The sequence below is a fragment of the Phasianus colchicus genome, chromosome 30 (assembly GCF_987193195.1).
Source record: "Phasianus colchicus chromosome 30, bPhaCol1.hap1.1, whole genome shotgun sequence".
Classification (NCBI taxonomy): Eukaryota; Metazoa; Chordata; class Aves; order Galliformes; family Phasianidae; genus Phasianus; species Phasianus colchicus.
The window spans coordinates 184,870-200,624 of NC_143465.1; the positions used below are offsets into that span (position 1 = coordinate 184,870).

Sequence of the window (15,755 nt, forward strand, 5' to 3'; positions counted from 1 at the left end):
AGAGCGGGAGAGGCGGGGCCGAGCGCGGGCTCTCCGCCAATGGCGGCCGCGGGATTCCGTGCCGGGAAAGCGGCGCTCCGCCGCCCCGCGTCCCCGCCGCCGCCCGCCCCGCGCCTCGGGGCCCCGTCCGTCCCGCGTCAGAACGGAGCCGTCCTCCGGAGTCGGCGTCGCGGCGGGGCGCCGCCGGCTGAGAACCGGCGGCTGACTGCGAGCGGCGGGACGCCCGGTGTCCGGGAGCGGCTCCTGGCCGAGCCGGGCAGCCCCGAAAGAGAGGGACCGACCCCGCCGATCGAGACGCGTCGGAGCCCGGCAGAGTCGGGCGGCCGCCTTCGGTTCCGGCTCGGCTCGGCTCGAACGGTCAGCAGCGCCGTGCTGAGCCGCTGCCCCGCAGGCGGAGGACTCGACTGCCGTTTTCTGTATTCACGTCTGTCCGAGAAGAAAGCTGGCGGCGCTGGCGCTGACCAGGGAGAGGGAGGCCGGGGGCCGGAAAGCTCTCGGGCTGCGGCTCCAGGGCAGGCAGAGGAAGTCACGGCGCCGGTGACATCAGCCGGGCTGCTGGGACCTGCGTGCTGTCACGCTGCGTTTCCGTGACGACGGCGGGCTCTCCCCGAGGAGCCGAGGGCAGCTTTGCTGCTGAGTTCGTTACCCGACGAAGCCCGACGCGGGGGGGCTGGGCAGACAGTCTTGCCAAAGAGGCCCGTGCTGCAGCAAGATTGACAGCACGACGCCTTTTGTTCCCCTTGAGCCCTGGCCAGGCTTCGGGGCGAAAACCAAGAGGAGAAAGAGGGCAGCGGCTGTTCCCTCGGACTGCTCCGTACATTGGTTTACTGTGTGCTAGAAAGGCTGGAGCTGCTTGCAGCGGCTCTGGACGCCTCACTCGTGGGATGGATGCATTGCTGTGCAACTTCCCCATGGCTGGGAGAGGTTCTTCAGATCCTCCCTGCAAACGGGGCTCCCCAGTGACTGCGGATCTGGCTGATGGTAAAGTGCTGGGGCAATTGGTCGTGGATCTTTCTTCACCACTGTGTTCACGTGGCAATGAGTAGGCCCACTGCCTTGCTTATTCCCTTTACTGCTAAGCTTCTCTTTTGGCTATAGACGCTGCCAATATTACTGTTGGTTTTATTTTGTCATAGGCAGTAAAATAAGCCTATCCCAAAGACGTTGGTGTCTTTGTTGCAGCTGTTGAGCCCACCGATTGGCACAACAGCATTAACACATGATGGGCACGTAACTTGGACATCAGGAACGTGACTTCAAAGGCTTCAAAGCATCGGGAATGTCTCCTTTGGAGAGAGACTGAGAGGTTTGGGCTTGTTGAGCCCGGAGAACAGAAGGCTCATGGGAGACCGTGTGGCTGCCTTTCAGTACACGGGGCCTCACAGATCACCCTTGCTGAGGGTGAGCACTATTCCCTCATTGAGGACATTGATGAAGATGTTGAACAAGACCGGACCCAGCACCGACCCCTGAGGAACACCGCTGGTTACAGGTCTCCAACCGGACTCTGCACCGCCAACGACGACCCTCTGCGCTCTGCCAGTCAGCCAGTTCTCAACCCACCTCACTGTCCACTCATCTGTCCACACTTCCTCAGCTTTGTCATAAGGATGTTGTGGGAGACGGTATCAAACGCCTTGCTGAAAGCAAGGTAGACTACATGCACTACATCCACCCAGCCAGTGACAACATCGTAGAAGGCTACCAGGTTGGTCAAGCATGCCCTCCCCCTGGTGAACCCTTGCTGATTACTCCTGATAACCTCCTTTTCTTCCAGTTGTCTGGAGATGGCATCCAGCACAAGCTGTTCCATCACCTTTCCAGGGACAGAGGTGTGCCCAGGTGGCCAAGAGGGCCAACAGCATCTTGCATTAGAAATAGCGTGGCCAGCAGGAGCAGGGAGGGAATCATCCCCCTGTACTCAGCCCTGGTGAGGCCACGCATTGAGCGCTGTGTTCAGTTTTGGGCCGCTCACTACAAAAAAAGACATTGAGGCCCTGGAACGTGTCCAGAGAAGGGCAACAAAGCTGGTATGGGGTCTGGAACACAGGCCTTACGAGGAGCGGCTGAAGGAGTTGGGGTTGTTCAGTCTGGAGAAGAGGAGGCTCAGAGGAGACCTCATTGCAATCTACAACTTCCTGAATGGAGGCTGTGATGAGGAGGGGTTTGGCCTCGTCTCCCAGGCAACAAACAGGACCCGAGGAAATGGCCATAAGTTGTACCAGAGGAGGTTTAGGTTAGACATAAGGAAGAACTTGTTCTCTCAGAGAGCAGCCAGGCACTGGAATGGCTGCCCAGGAAGGTGGTGGAGTCGCCGTCCCTGGCAGTGTTCAAGAGGCATCTGGATTAGGAGTTACAGGATATGGTTTAGTGCTTGTGGTAGCAGTGGTGATGGAAGGAGTTTTTTCTCCTTTCCTTTTTCTTCTTTTCTTCCCTTCCTTTCCTTTTTTTCCTTTTTTCATTTTGTTTTCTGTTTTCCATCTTTTCTTTCCCTCTCCCCTTTTCTTTCCCTCTCCCCTTTTCTTTCCCTCTCCCCTTTTCTTTCCCTCTCCCCTTTTCTTTCCCTCTCCCCTTTTCTTTCCCTCTCCCCTTTTCTTTCCCTCTCCCCTTTTCTTTCCCTCTCCCCTTTTCTTTCCCTCTCCCCTTTTCTTTCCCTCTCCCCTTTTCTTTCCCTCTCCCCTTTTCTTTCCCTCTCCCCTTTTCTTTCCCTCTCCCCTTTTCTTTCCGTCTCTTTTCATCTCTTCCCCTTTCTTTCCTTTTTTCATTTCTTTTGATTCATTTTGTTTAGTACTTTCTTACTTTTCATCTTTTAGATTCCTTTCTAAAAGAAAAGATAGAATGGGAGACAATAATTAAAGAAACAAAACCTGCTTTGAAAGCCATGGGGCCGGATGGATTGAACCTTGGGGTGCTGAGGGGGTTGGCAGACGTGGCTGCCAAGCCGCTCTCCATCATCCTTCAGCAGTCCTGGCTAATTGGGGATGTGTCCTGGCTGTCCCTGAACGTGTTTAAAGAGCTCTGGATGTGGTGCTCAGGGACATGATTGAGTGGTGGGTTGTTAGAGTTAGGGGAGTATGGTCAGGTTGCGGTTGGACTCGATGATCTTTCGGGTCTTTTCCAACCTGATCCATTCTATGATTCTATGGATTTAACAGCAGCGTTCTTGTGGGAGCTGCATTGAAACTTGCAGTGTCTCTGGGTCCCCAGAATTACTTTCTCCAAGCTGATTCGTAGGTGCTGGCACTTCTTTAAAGCAAGAGCAGCTGCTGATGGGAGGAAGGTAGTTCAGGCTCATGAGCTCTGCAGCATCTCCCAGGATGGTACCAGAGGAGGCAGGAATGATATTGCAGAAGATGAGAAGCTCCCCAGCAGGAAGCCAGAAACCCTGCGGGAGAGTCGGAGCACGTGTGGATGCCCAGGAGGTAATGCAGCCCCAGTATTTGAGAAGCGCGTGGCCAAGGAGCTGCGGCCCAAGAACAGAGCTATTCCGCCTTTGCAGAATAGCTGGCATCCCAAGAAGGACTCGTCTGTCCTTGTAAAAAGCAGGGGGAGGGCACGTCCAAATGCTTGCTGGTTGCTTGGGAGCTCAAATCCTCCAAGCTGGAGGCAGCCTGGGGGTAACATCTCCTTGGTCCGATTGTGCAGCACCTGAGCAAGAACTGGCTGCATGAGGGTCATCTTAATTTCTCTGTTCTTTTACTTAAATAAACCCGTTGGGAGACCGTGGTGTTGGTTTCCTAAAATTTGGATCTGGGAGGTGAGCACGCCCTTTGCTTATGATGGAAGCACAGAAGTGATGCGGGCACTCGCTGAGGTCACAGTCATCGCCGAGGTGGGAGCGTTTGTGGCACAGCCGGTGAGCAGAGCTGGTGCTCTGGTGAGTGTGCTGCACGCAGAGACTGAGCTGTGAGCTTTCCTTGAGAGATCACCCTGCGAGAGCCCGTCGGAAGCACCGCTGCGGCGTGTGCGTGAGCTGGGCACAGCTCAGGCTGAGCAGGCCGAGCAGGTGAGCTGGGTTTGGTGCTGGGTGGTTGCCGGGAGGTGTCTCAGCAGGAAAGCTGGGCTGGGGTGGGCACGCTGCATCAGCCCTCGTCCCGGCTGGCAGTGAGACAGAGGGAGTTTTCTTCAGGACAGCAACACCAGCCATGTGCTTCAAGGCACGTAACTATTGAGGAGATGGAGAACGCTTGCTGTCAGAAATCATGGCAGCTGTACAGGAGCTGGGTGTATTTTGGGGACAGTCCTTGTAACCAGCTGGTTTCGAGACATTGCCCTGCCCGAGAGTCTAAACTGCACAGCAGAAGAATGCTGGGAAAATGCTTCTTCCTCACTGTTTTTCACTTGCAGGTTCTTTCCTTAGGGTTCCTTTTTCCTTTCCAAAAGGAGATTTTGGGGATCGAGGCACTTGAAGAGAGAGTGAAGCCAGCTCTTTCCAACAGTGCGGGCAGTCCCTGTGGAGAGGACCCCGGGAACTTGAGCTTCCCCTGAGACGTTCCCCAGCATGTCTCAGCAGGGAGACGGACGCAGTTGCCATCGCTGCTTTGCGCGTGGAAAGGTATGGCTGGGTTTCTTTCGCTTGGGTTTCTCCTTTCTCTGGTTTTGGAGGGGAAGGGGTGGAGCAGGGGGAGCCCTGCTGGTCCTTTGTTAGCTCAGTAAGCGGCTGGGTTGTGCACTTGCAGCAACAGGACAGCATTGCCAGGCTCCTTAACCTGCTGGGGCAGGGTGGGAGCAGAGAGCGGGCACTGCCCTCCTGCCAGCTGCACCTGGTTATGGTTTGCCAGCTGCCCTGGGTTTCTGCTGAGAAGTTAGTTCTAGCTGCCTGCAGTAGTAAAGGGTGGGGAAGAAATAGTGGTGAAGAGCTAAGGCTGTGTACGGTAATTTTGCATGGGTTGAACTGTGGCACCTGAAGTCACTGTTTCCCTCGGAATAATGCTGGTGTTTGCAGGTGTGTTGGTTTAACCCCCCGAAGTGATGTCTGAGAGCGCCCGTCTTCTCCACCTGAACGATGAGAAAGCTGGATATGCCCAGAAATTGCAGCGCGTGCAGATGTTGTGAATGCGCTCCCAAATGTTTCCGTTAGTGATAACTAACGTCTCAGCACTCTGATACCCACCTCTGGCACCATCTGGAACGCTGCATCTCTTTGCAAACGTTGGGTGGCTGTTTCCATGGCCCTTCCTTTATTTCTGTCCTCAGAAGCAGCGCGGCGCGGTTCCCTGTGCTAGGGAGCAGCACCCAGCAGGCTGCCAGAGATCCAACAGCGCCTTGCAGCGCACAGAGGGACGCGATGGGGACGGACCATCCTTAGCACCACGCAAAAGTGAGTCTCTGCAGTCCTCTGTCATGAAGTATGGAAGAATGCATTTTAAGTATTACTTCTGAGCGGTGCAGCACTGCAGGGGTGTCCGGTAACCATGGTGGAAGCATTAGAGAGGCCGACAGCAACAGATGGCAGCAGTGAGACAGAAGTGTGTGTGTAAGTGGTGGTGCTCAGAGCTGAGTGCATTCCCTGTAGGGACAAAAAATCCGTGCCTCGACTTTTGCAGCTGATAGCGTTTTGTGTGCTGACGCAGCTTTGCTCTGCAGCATGCAGAGCTGTCAGGCAGACTGGGGTTCCTCTGCTGCCACCTGAGCGGGAATGAGAGCAGTAGTGCTTTGTGCAAGCGCACTGCAGTTTAAAGATCAGTTTCTGTTCTGGCTGTAGAAGAGTGTCTTTTGGTTTTTGTGGTGGACGTGGGCTAACAGGACAGTGCTGCTCCTGGTGTCTGTGAAATCAACACACAATCTGTTGTTGTAGGGACGGAGCCTGCGCGTCCATGGAATGGTGCTGGGCTTGGGGGGAAACGGAAAGCCTCCCCAGGTAAGAAGCTCTTGTGAGCTGTGGTGTGGGTACCTGCCTCTAAATAGGGCTGCATGAAGGGCTGTGTGGGATGGAGGAGAAAAGAAGGGGCACTGCAGATCTGTGCTGACTGCAGAAATGGCACAGCGTTGTAGCAGCAGAAAGGCCAATTGAAGAAACTACGCTTGAGGAGCAGAAGTTTGTGGTTGGCTGTGCTAAAATGCTCCTCCAAAGAGATGCTCTTCATGTCTTTCTTGTTTCCTTTCTGACAGAAGCTGATGCAAGCAGGCTTGCAGTGAAGCGCAGCCTTGCAGGAAGCCAGGGGAGGAGCATGGAGTGTGGCACAGCCCCCAAGAGAGGTACAGACACACAGCAGCATCTGGGTTTGGTGCACTGTCTTTCTAGTTAGGCTTTCTGTCTGTCCTTTCCTGGGACTGCTGTCGTTGCGTGTTGCTTGAGATCTTAATCCCTGGGGATTACAGTTGCCTTTCCTGTCCCAATTGGAAATGGCCCACAGTTCAGCCAAGATCCCAAGGTCCATTGCTGTGAACACTCGAGAGTTCCTAGCATTGTGGCCCATTTTGCAGACCGAAGGCAGTGTGTGACTCTCTTTTAATCTTGCTGCTTCCCCTTGCTTGATTTGAACAGGGAGAGGTGCTGAGCCAAACGGCAAGATGTACGCGAAAGCTCCTCTCCAGGCTCCAGGAGGGCTTCCTGGAACAGCAGGTCCCAGCAGAGGGGAAAGACCTTCCCCTGCAGTTGACAACCACTCCCTCTCCAAGACCATGGCTGCAAGAAAGCGCAAGGGAGTGGAGGAAGAGGAGCAAAAAGCAGAGCTGTGGCCTGCCAAGAAACAAGTGAAGGTGGAGCGCGATGGGGAGAAGGCTCAGAGCCCACATCAGAGCAGAGGCGGTGTGCCAGCTCCAGCAACACACCCTGGGCCTGCCCCAGCGCCGACTGAGCGGTTCCGGACCTCAAAGCGAAGAGGTAGGAAGGTGCTGCAGCTGCCCTGGTGAGGTGCTTCCCTTATCAGGTGCATGGAGTTTGCTTAGGATTTGCTTTGCTTTCTCCTTCTCTCTGCGGAGAGGGGAAAAGAGTAGAAGGCTGCCGAGTCCAATGGCAAGGAAGTGCCAGAAAGTGTAACCCTCTCTTTTCCCATGAAATCCATGACGGCCTTCTGCTTGTCCCACTGGAAATACCCTTCCCTGAGAGGCTTCCTAGCCTGTTTTCATGTACCCATGTTTCCGCGGTTTTGCTGTTGACAAACTGAATTTCTCTCCTCTTTCTCTATAGCAAGACGACAACGACAAAAAGAGAGGAGAGCAGAAATGAAGAAGGCTGCTCTGAGAGCTGCCGCTGCACGTGCAGAGGTGAGTCCTCGGTGAGCACAGACACGGCTCTTGTTGTTCTCTGTCTGTCAGACGTGAAGGGGATTGTAGAATGCTGGGGGAAGCGGTGTCCTACTTTGACGCTCGCTTTCTTTCTTTCCAGTCCTCCACAATGAACAGCCTTGTGGAGATGATGGAGAAGCTGCAGCTGAAGGACTGAGTGGAGGAGCATCAGAAGGCAGCGGCTTCGTGGCAGCAGCCCAACTTGGCACTCTGGTTGCAGTCCATCAATAAACAATTGGAGCTTTGTATTCACAAAGAGCGCACGGCCTGATTTGTCCAGTGGCACTCAGTGAGCTGCTGCACCACCTCCTCGTTATTCCACTCGCGGCGCTGGGTCAGAACTCCCACATCTCCATCAGGGGATGCTGCAGGTTATAGAAGCAATGGATGCACCAGTCCTTGGCCCTGCCCATAAACGCACTGCCTGCAAAGCACGTGCACAGAACTGCGAGTAGCACGGCCTGAGCACAGGCGCGCTGAGTTAGAGAACAGCTGTCTCGAGCTGTCTGAGTTTCTCGGGGCAGCACTGAGCAGAAGTGAGCGTGTGCCCCTCACCCTGCAGGCGTCTCTGTTGGGGGAAGAGAGGCTCCGCCGGCTGCCTGATCCCGGAAGGCAGAGGTGTTCTCCTGACTTCTCTGCAGTGCTACCTTGCCTCATTGTCCCCCCTCTCTTCAGCCGTTTTGATGCTACTTTTCATCCTTTGGGCAGAGCTTGAGTCACTCTCATCATCGCACAGCTTTGTACTGAGCGGTGTGGAATTTTCTGGCTTTGCTCTTAAAAGCCTAGGCTGAAAACTGCAGCGTGCATGCTTAGTTTACATGGGGACATGGGGGGGGACATCCTCTAACCCCCATTATCGAAAAATAAACCTTAATTGCAAAAGTGAGGGGTGTCAACCCCCGACCCATGGGAACAAAGTGGTCCGTGGGGGTGACACTGTGGGGGTGTCCCCATCTCCAGTACGTGACACCACCAGGGTGCCATGAAGGTGTCCCCAACTTTGGTGGTGTGACAGCACGATGCTGTGTCCCCACTTCTCCAGGAAGTCCTCCAGCTGGTTACAGTGTCCCCAGCTTCGGCTCAACGTCCCCAGGGGGTCCTTTTGTCCCCTCTGCATGACGGTGACACCCGATGCTGGCTGCCGAACGCGACACCCGATGACGATGACACCGCGTCACGGCTGTGCCACGCTGGTGTCACACAGTCCCCTCTGGTGGTGGCACAGAGTTCACCACCGTGCGTGTCCACATCCTCATGTCAGACGATGGTGACAGCGCCAGAGGACTCCAGTGTCACCAGGTCCAGCTCTAGGTGGGCCTGGAGGGGTGACAAAGAACAGTGAGAGGCTCAGTGACAGCATGGTGACAACGCAGAGCTGCCTGTGCCTGGCCCTATGCGGTGGTCAGAGTACAGGGAATGGTGTCACCCGATAGATGGTGGCACACAAGTGACGGTGACACCAGATGACGGTAACAACAGTGACAGCCAGGGATGGGGACACTGCGTCACGGCTGTTCCACATCGAGGTCACCCTGTGTCACGGTGTCACCTGAAGACAGTGACACTCAACGACTCCCAGTGGCATCCAGTGAAGGGAAGAACCAACAATGGTGACACCACCGACCCCATGTCACACCCACAGCAGACCCCACATGTCCCCCGACTGTCCCCAGCTCCCCTCCCTGTACACTCCTCGTCACCTCTTCAATGAGGATGGCACCGCTCTGCAGTTGTGCCAGTCCTCTTCTTGGTTGCAAGTGTCCCATTTGGTTTTGTCATCCAGTATTTTTGGGAGAAAACGTGTGGTAGTTCTAAGAGAAGGGGTATTTCTGGGAGAAAATATCCTCTTTTTGGAAGAGAAGGTGAAATTTACCACTGAAATGTGGTATTTCTGGGAGAAAATGACATACTTGAGGGAGAGAACTCGGAAATGGTGGGAGAGAATGTCTTCTATTTGAGAGCAACTGTGGTATTTTTGGTGTGACGACTGGTCCTTTGGGGAGAAAATACGGTAAATATGGGAGAAAATGTCCTCTTGAGGAGTGTCAAGTGGTACTTTTGAGAGAAAATGTCAGGTATTTCTCAGAAAACTGCTGTTTCTGGGAGATAGTAGCATCCTTGGTTGGAAAATGACAGGTGTTTGTGAGAAAGCTGGTATTTTGGGAAAAAAGGCCGTATTTTTAAGACGAAGCTGGTATTTCTGGGGGAATATGTCCCGTCTTTGGGAGAAAAGTGGTCTATCTTGGAGAAAATGTCATGTATTTGGGAGAAAACTGGTCTATCTGGAAGAAACTGCCATTTTTCTGGGAGTAAGTGTGATCCTGAGGAGCGTCAAGTAGTATTCTTGGGATGAAACGTGAGGTATTTCTAAGCGTAGTAGTATTTCTGGGAGAAAATGTCTTGTTTTGGGGGGAAAAGATCACATGTATGTGAGAAAGCTGGTATTTCTGGGAGTAAACGCCATATTTTTAGGAAAAAATGGGTATTTCCCGGATAATCGGTCACATAGTTAGGAGAAAAGTGGTCTACCTGGGAGAAAATGTCCTTGTTTTTTGGTGGAAGAGATCATGTGTAGGGGACTAAAATAGTGTTCCCGGATGAAAATGTCACATATCTGTGAGAAAAGTGGTATCTGTGGGTCACAGTGCTGTTCCCCAGGGGTCGGTGCTGGGGCCTGTCCTCCTCAAGATCTTTCTTGATGAGCTGAGGGCACTGAGTGCACCCTCGGGAAGTTTGCGGATGACACCAGGCTGGCTGGAAGTGTGGATCTGCCTGGGGGTAGCGAGGCCCCACAGAGGGATCTGGACAGGCTGGAGAGCTGGGCTGAAGCCAATGGGATGAGTTCCAACAAGGCCAAAGGCCAGGTCCTGCGCTTTGGCTGCAACAACCCCAGGCGACGCTACAGGCTGGGGGCGGAGCGGCTGGAAGATGCGTAGAGGAAGTGGACCTGGGGGTGTTGATGGATGCTGGGCTGAAATGAGCCAGCAGTGTGCCCGGGTGGCCAAGAAGGCCAATGGCATCCTGGCCTGCATCGGGAACGGTGTGGCCAGCAGGAACAGGGCAGTGATTGTCCCCCTGTCCTCAGCTCTGGTGAGGCCGCACCTTGAGTGCTGTGTCCACTTTTGGGCCCCTCACTGCCAGAAAGACATCGAGGCCCTGGAGCGGGTTCAAAGAAGGGCGCCAAGGCTGGCGAGGGGTCTGGAGCACAGAGCTCACGAGGAGCGGCTGAAGGAGCTGGGGTTGTTCAGTTGGAGAAGAGGAGGCTCAGGAAGACCTTACTGCTCTCTAGAACTACCTGAAGGGAGCTTGTAGTGAGCTGGGCTTCGGCCTCTCCTCTCGTGTCACTAGTGCCGAAAAACAACGTTATAACCCACAAATATCAGTGTTCTCCCAAATACACGATGTTTTCTTCCGGAAAGATCACTTTTCAATCCTAAATATGACAATTTGTTCCAAAAATGCGATATTTTCTCCCGGAAATACAAGCATTCTCCAAAATCCATGATATTTTCTCCCAGAATGCCAGCTTTATCAGAGATATATGAAATTTTCTTCCAAAATTATGATATTTCCTCCCAGAAATATCAGTTTCCTTAGAAATACTTCACGTTTCCTCCAAAAAATACAACATTACAATACCCCCCCTTCCCCATAATGTGATACTTTCTCCAGGGAGTCACAGTTTTCTTAGAAATACCTCATGTTTTCTCCAAACAATATGACATTACAGTCCTCAGTATGACATTTTCTCCCAAAAATAGGACATTTCCTCCCAGAAATACCAGTTATCTTTACAAAAATAGGACTGCAGCCATTGGAGATCTGCTGGAAGGACAGACGGCCAGCTCCAGGAGCTCCAGGAGGCTCCTGGAATGCAGCCATGGTCACTTTGTGCTCCAGGCGTTGGGCAGACCGACCAGAGGTGAAGCGTGGCTGGATCAGCTGCTCAGCAGTGCGGAGGAGATGATGAGTGAAAGGCGTTCAGGTTGGGGCAGCCTGGCTGCAGTGAGCACGGCTTGTGGGGTTGGTGATCCGAGGGATGTGGGCATGGCAAGGAGTGGGGCAGGACCTGAGCTTTGGGACGGCGAGCTTTAAGCTTTCACGGGCTGATGGCCCAGATCTCTGGGGATCTGTCTGTAAAAACAAAGATGGTGAGCAAAGCTGGCTGCTCTTCAAGGCTGCCTTCCCTTCTGAGAGCACAAGAGCTCTCCGTCCCTCTGAATAGAAAGCAGAGGACGCAGGAAGCCCATCGGCTCGGCGCAGACCTGCTGGGCAGCTGGGGGCAAAGCAAGGAGCAACAAGCTCTGCTAACAGGCCGTGTCACCTGGAGCAATACAGGGCTAACAAACAGGCCGTGTCACCTGGAGCAATACAGGGCTAACAGGCCGTGTCACCTGGGAAGAATACAGGGATGTCTGGACCTGCAGACGTGGGATCAGGAAACACAAGGCGCAGAACTGAACTTGGAGAGGGACGTGAAAAACAACAGGAAGACTTTCTACACGTGCATTGGCCAGAAGAGACAGGTCAAAGCAAGTGTGCCACCTTTGTAAATGTAAAAGGAGAACTGCCTGCAACAGATGGAGAGAAGGCTGAGGTACAGAATGAGTTCTGTGCCTCGGTCTTCACTGGCAGCCAGGATTCCAGAGTTTGTCACGTCCCTGAGCCTTGCATCCATAAACCTCCAGGTGGGGACCGGGGTGGTAAATACCCCCTGCTGTGAGGGCAGAGCAGAGAGACTGCCTGATGAGATTGAACGTGTGCAAGTCTATGGAGCAGATAGATGGTGAGATGTGAGACTGAACGTGTACAAGTCTATGGGCAGGATGGCGTGCATCTCAGGGCTCTGAAGAAGCTGGCTGCCGAGCCGCTCTCCATCATATTTGAGAAGTCGTGGCTGTCAGGTGAGGTCCCGGATGCCTGAAGGAAGGGTCACGTCACTGCCGTTGGCAAGAAAGGGAGCAAGGAGGACACAGGAACTACAGGCCGGTGAGTCTCACCTCTGTGCCTGGGAAGATGATGGGACAGATCCTCCTGGATGACATGCTTGATCACATGAGGAGTGAGCGTGTGATCCGAGACAGCCAGCACGGCTTCAGCAGGGGAAGTCATGCTTAACCAATCTGGTGGCCTTCTGTGATGGAGTGACGGTATCGGTGGACAAGGGGAGGGTGACCGACGTCATTTCCCCGGACTTGAGCACGGCCTTTGACACGGTCCCCCACCACATCCTTATCTCCAAACCGGAGGGATGTGGATTTGATGGGTGGACCACTCGATGGATAAGGAATTTGTTGTAAGGCCTCAGACAAAGAGTGGTTATTAATGGCCCTATGTCCAGGTGGAGGCCGGTAACGAGCGGTGTCCCTCAAGGCTCTGTCTTGGGACCGGTGCTCTTTAGCACCTTTATCAACGACATGGATGGTGGAATCGAGTGCACCCTCAGCAAGTTTGCTGACAACACCAAGCTGAGCGGTGCGGTTGACACGGCTGAAGGAAGGGATGCCATTCGGAGGGACCTCGACAGGTTGGAAAGGCGGACCCGGGTGAACCTGATCAGGTCCTACACAGCACAGTGCAAGGTTTTGCACTTGGGCCGGAGGAATCCCAGGCATCCATACAGACTGGAAGGAGCGGTCCTTGAGAGCAGCCCCGTGGAGAAGGACCTGGGGGTCCTGATAGATGAAAAGCTTAGCATGAGCCAGCAGCGTGCCCTTGCAGGTGGGAAAGCAAATGGAATCCTGGGCTCCATCAGAAGAGGGGTGGCCAGCAGGGACAGGGAGGTGATTGTCCCCCTCTACTCCGCTCTTGTGAGGCCCCATCTGCAGTACTGCGACCACGTCTGGAGCCCCCAGTACAAGAAAGACAGGGAGCTGTTGGAGAGGATCCAGAGGAGGGCCACAAAGATGATCAGGGGACTGGAGCACCTCCCTTATGAGGACAGGCTGAGGGAGCTGGGCTTGTTCAGCCTGGAGAAAAGAAGGCTGCAGGGTGACCTCATTGCAGCATTTCAGCACCTAAAGGGAGCCTACAAGCAGGAGGGAAGTCAACTCTTGGAAAGGGTAGAAAACTGCAGGACGAGGGGAAATGGTTTGAAGTTGAGGGAGGGAAGATTTAGGGTGGATGTCAGGGGGAAGTTCTTTACAGAGAGTGGTCAGGTGCTGGAACAGCTGCCCAGAGAGATTGTGGATGCCCCATCCATCCCTGGAGGTGTTCAAGGCCAGATTGGATGGGAACCTGGGCAGCCTGGTCTAGTGTGAAATGTGGAGGTTGGTGGCCCTGCATGTAGCAGGGGGGTTGGAGATTCATGATCCTTGAGGTCCCTTCCAACCCTGGCAATTCTGTGATTCTCCTATTCTGTGTCTTCTCCCTGATGCCAATTGGAAGTGATATCCTTTAGTCTTCAGTATAACAGACATTCTGTGACTGTGCTTGAAGACAGTCTCCCTTGAGCGCTTTAGTTGTGCTTGTTTAGTGCTTGTAAAACCAACTGTGCAAGTGCTGCTCTCCTCCCCATTGTGAGGGGATTGCTGGCAGGAGCTAAGCAGTTATCACAGGCACATCCAGCAAGGAGCTGCCGTGGCAGATGGGCGGGTGGAGCAGCTGTCTTCCAACCTGTCCCCTGCAGCAGTTGGCATTCTGTAAGCTACTCTTCCCCAGTTTGCAGAACCAGTATCAAAAGTTGATACTCTTTTGTGAAAGAGTAAATGGGGGTTGAAAAAAGAGGCAATATGACATTCCTGACTGCAGATAAACAACAGCACAGATGCTGGTCACCGCCGCAGAAAAAGCTGGACTTGTTAATGAAGCAGCTTATCCATCTGTGTTGGGATTTTGTACAGCTGACCTCACCTGCCTCTCATTCCTTGCCATCGCCCCCTTTTTCCTCTAAGGTGAAAAAGACAGCCTTATTCTTTTTGAGTCCGTAATTGTGATCGTTTATTGATTGAGTACAACCAGATAAGACATGGAGTGCCAAGTTGGGCGGCACTCGCAGCGCTGCCCTGTAACACCACACACTGCAGCTGCTGCCTTCTGATGTTCTTCCTCTCAGTCCTTCAGGTGCAGATTCCGCATCATTGCCACAGGGCTGTTCATTATAGAGGACTGGAAAAAAACAAAGCAAGTGTAGAAATAGGACAGAAACAATCTAGGGAGAGCTCACTAAGAAAGTCTGAACAGTAAACTTCCACAACAGCCCCATGCAGAACAGCAGGTTACTGCCATTCAGATCACTGACATTACTTCCCATAACACACAGCTTAGCTGCTGTGCCCTCCTTTTTCCCTACCTGAGCTGCATGCCCTTCCTTTTCCCTACCTGAGCTGCATGCCCCTCGCCTCCTTTTTCTTGGTGCTCTTGCCTTTTCCTGCTACTCACTCCCAATCTCAACACTTGCCTGCTCTGCTTGCTGCTCTGACAAGTGCCTCTTAACTCTGCTCGCAGCTTCTCTCCTGCATGCCCTTCTCTATTCCCTTCTCGTGCCCTTCAGGCTTCTGCTCCCCTTGCTGAGCAAGCCCATGCCCGGTAGCTCCCCTTCAACCTCCTCCGCCCTTTGCCTTTCTCCACACAGATGCTTGCTTCTGGCCAGCACTCCTGCCCGCTGCCTAGCCCACAGCCCGCATCTCTTGGGGAGACAGCAAGGTGGCCTGGAGCTACCCACACCTCCTCCCGGGCACGACTTCTCAGCTTTGCTTCAAGCCCACAAAAAGCCCCAAGGAGCTCCTCTTACCTTTGGGCTCAGCTTCTTCTCCTGCCGCGCAGCTCCTGTGCCAGGCGGGGGCTCAGCCCTCCCATTTTTCCCTTCCTCCCCTCCCCTCTCTCCTCTCCCCCCCTCCTTCCCTTCCCCTCCCCTCCCCTCCCGTACCCCCCCTTTTCTCCCTTTCCCCTCCCCTTCCCCCTTGCCTTATGGCAAACTCACCTTTCCTGCTCTTCACTCCCTCCTTCTTCATTCTCCTGCCTTTTGCTGCTACTCTCGCCTTGCTTTCCCTTGCTGTGCTCTGCTTTGCTTTCTCTACATTTTGGCCATCCAGTCTTTTCTCAGCTGTTATTCTTGACTGTTTACTTGGCTTTTTTCTTCTTTTCTCATTTCTTTTTTTTCTGACCTTTTTGGGCTTTTTTCTTTTTCTTCTTTTTTTATGCTTTCGTTTCTTTTTTCATTTCATTGCACTTGTTCTTTTTTTTTTTTCTCTTTTCCTTTTCTTTTTGTTTTCATCTATTTTTTCTCATTTTCATCTTGGTTTTCTTTTTTCATTTTCACTCTTTTTTTCTTTTTTTTTTTATTCCTTTTTTCTTTTTTTTTTCATTGCACTTTTCTTTTTTATTTCATTTTTCTCTCTCTTTTCTCATTTTTTTCTATTTTCATTTTTTCTTTTTCATCTTGGTTTTCTCTTTTTGTTTTCCATTTTTTTTTCTTTTTTCCTGTTTTATTTTTTTCCTTTATTACTCTTTTTTTTTCCCTTTCTCTTTTTTCTTTCACCTTTTTTTCTTGTTTTTCATTTTTCTTTTTTTTTTTTTTATAATCA

The 15,755-nt window shown here is 52.9% G+C and overlaps 1 protein-coding gene across 2 annotated transcripts; it reads left to right on the forward strand.

Moving 5' to 3' along the window:
• Positions 1–130: 130 nt before the first annotated feature.
• LOC149914297 (zinc finger CCCH domain-containing protein 11A-like) lies at positions 131–8,199 on the forward strand. Of its 2 annotated transcripts, XR_016460497.1 has the most exons (6): positions 131–4,555; positions 5,197–5,320; positions 5,798–5,860; positions 6,112–6,198; positions 6,488–7,209; positions 7,331–8,199. XR_016460497.1 is itself a non-coding variant. In XM_090127085.1 (5 exons), exons 1-5 carry the CDS (start codon positions 4,502–4,504, stop codon positions 6,853–6,855), a joined length of 696 nt encoding a protein of 231 aa, XP_089983211.1. In that variant the 5' UTR covers positions 131–4,501; the 3' UTR covers positions 6,856–7,264. The 2 variants fall into 2 exon arrangements, 1 of the variants encoding a protein (XP_089983211.1); XM_090127085.1 differs by lacking the exon at positions 7,331–8,199 and having other exon boundaries at positions 6,488–7,264.
• Positions 8,200–15,755: the final 7,556 nt, after the last annotated feature.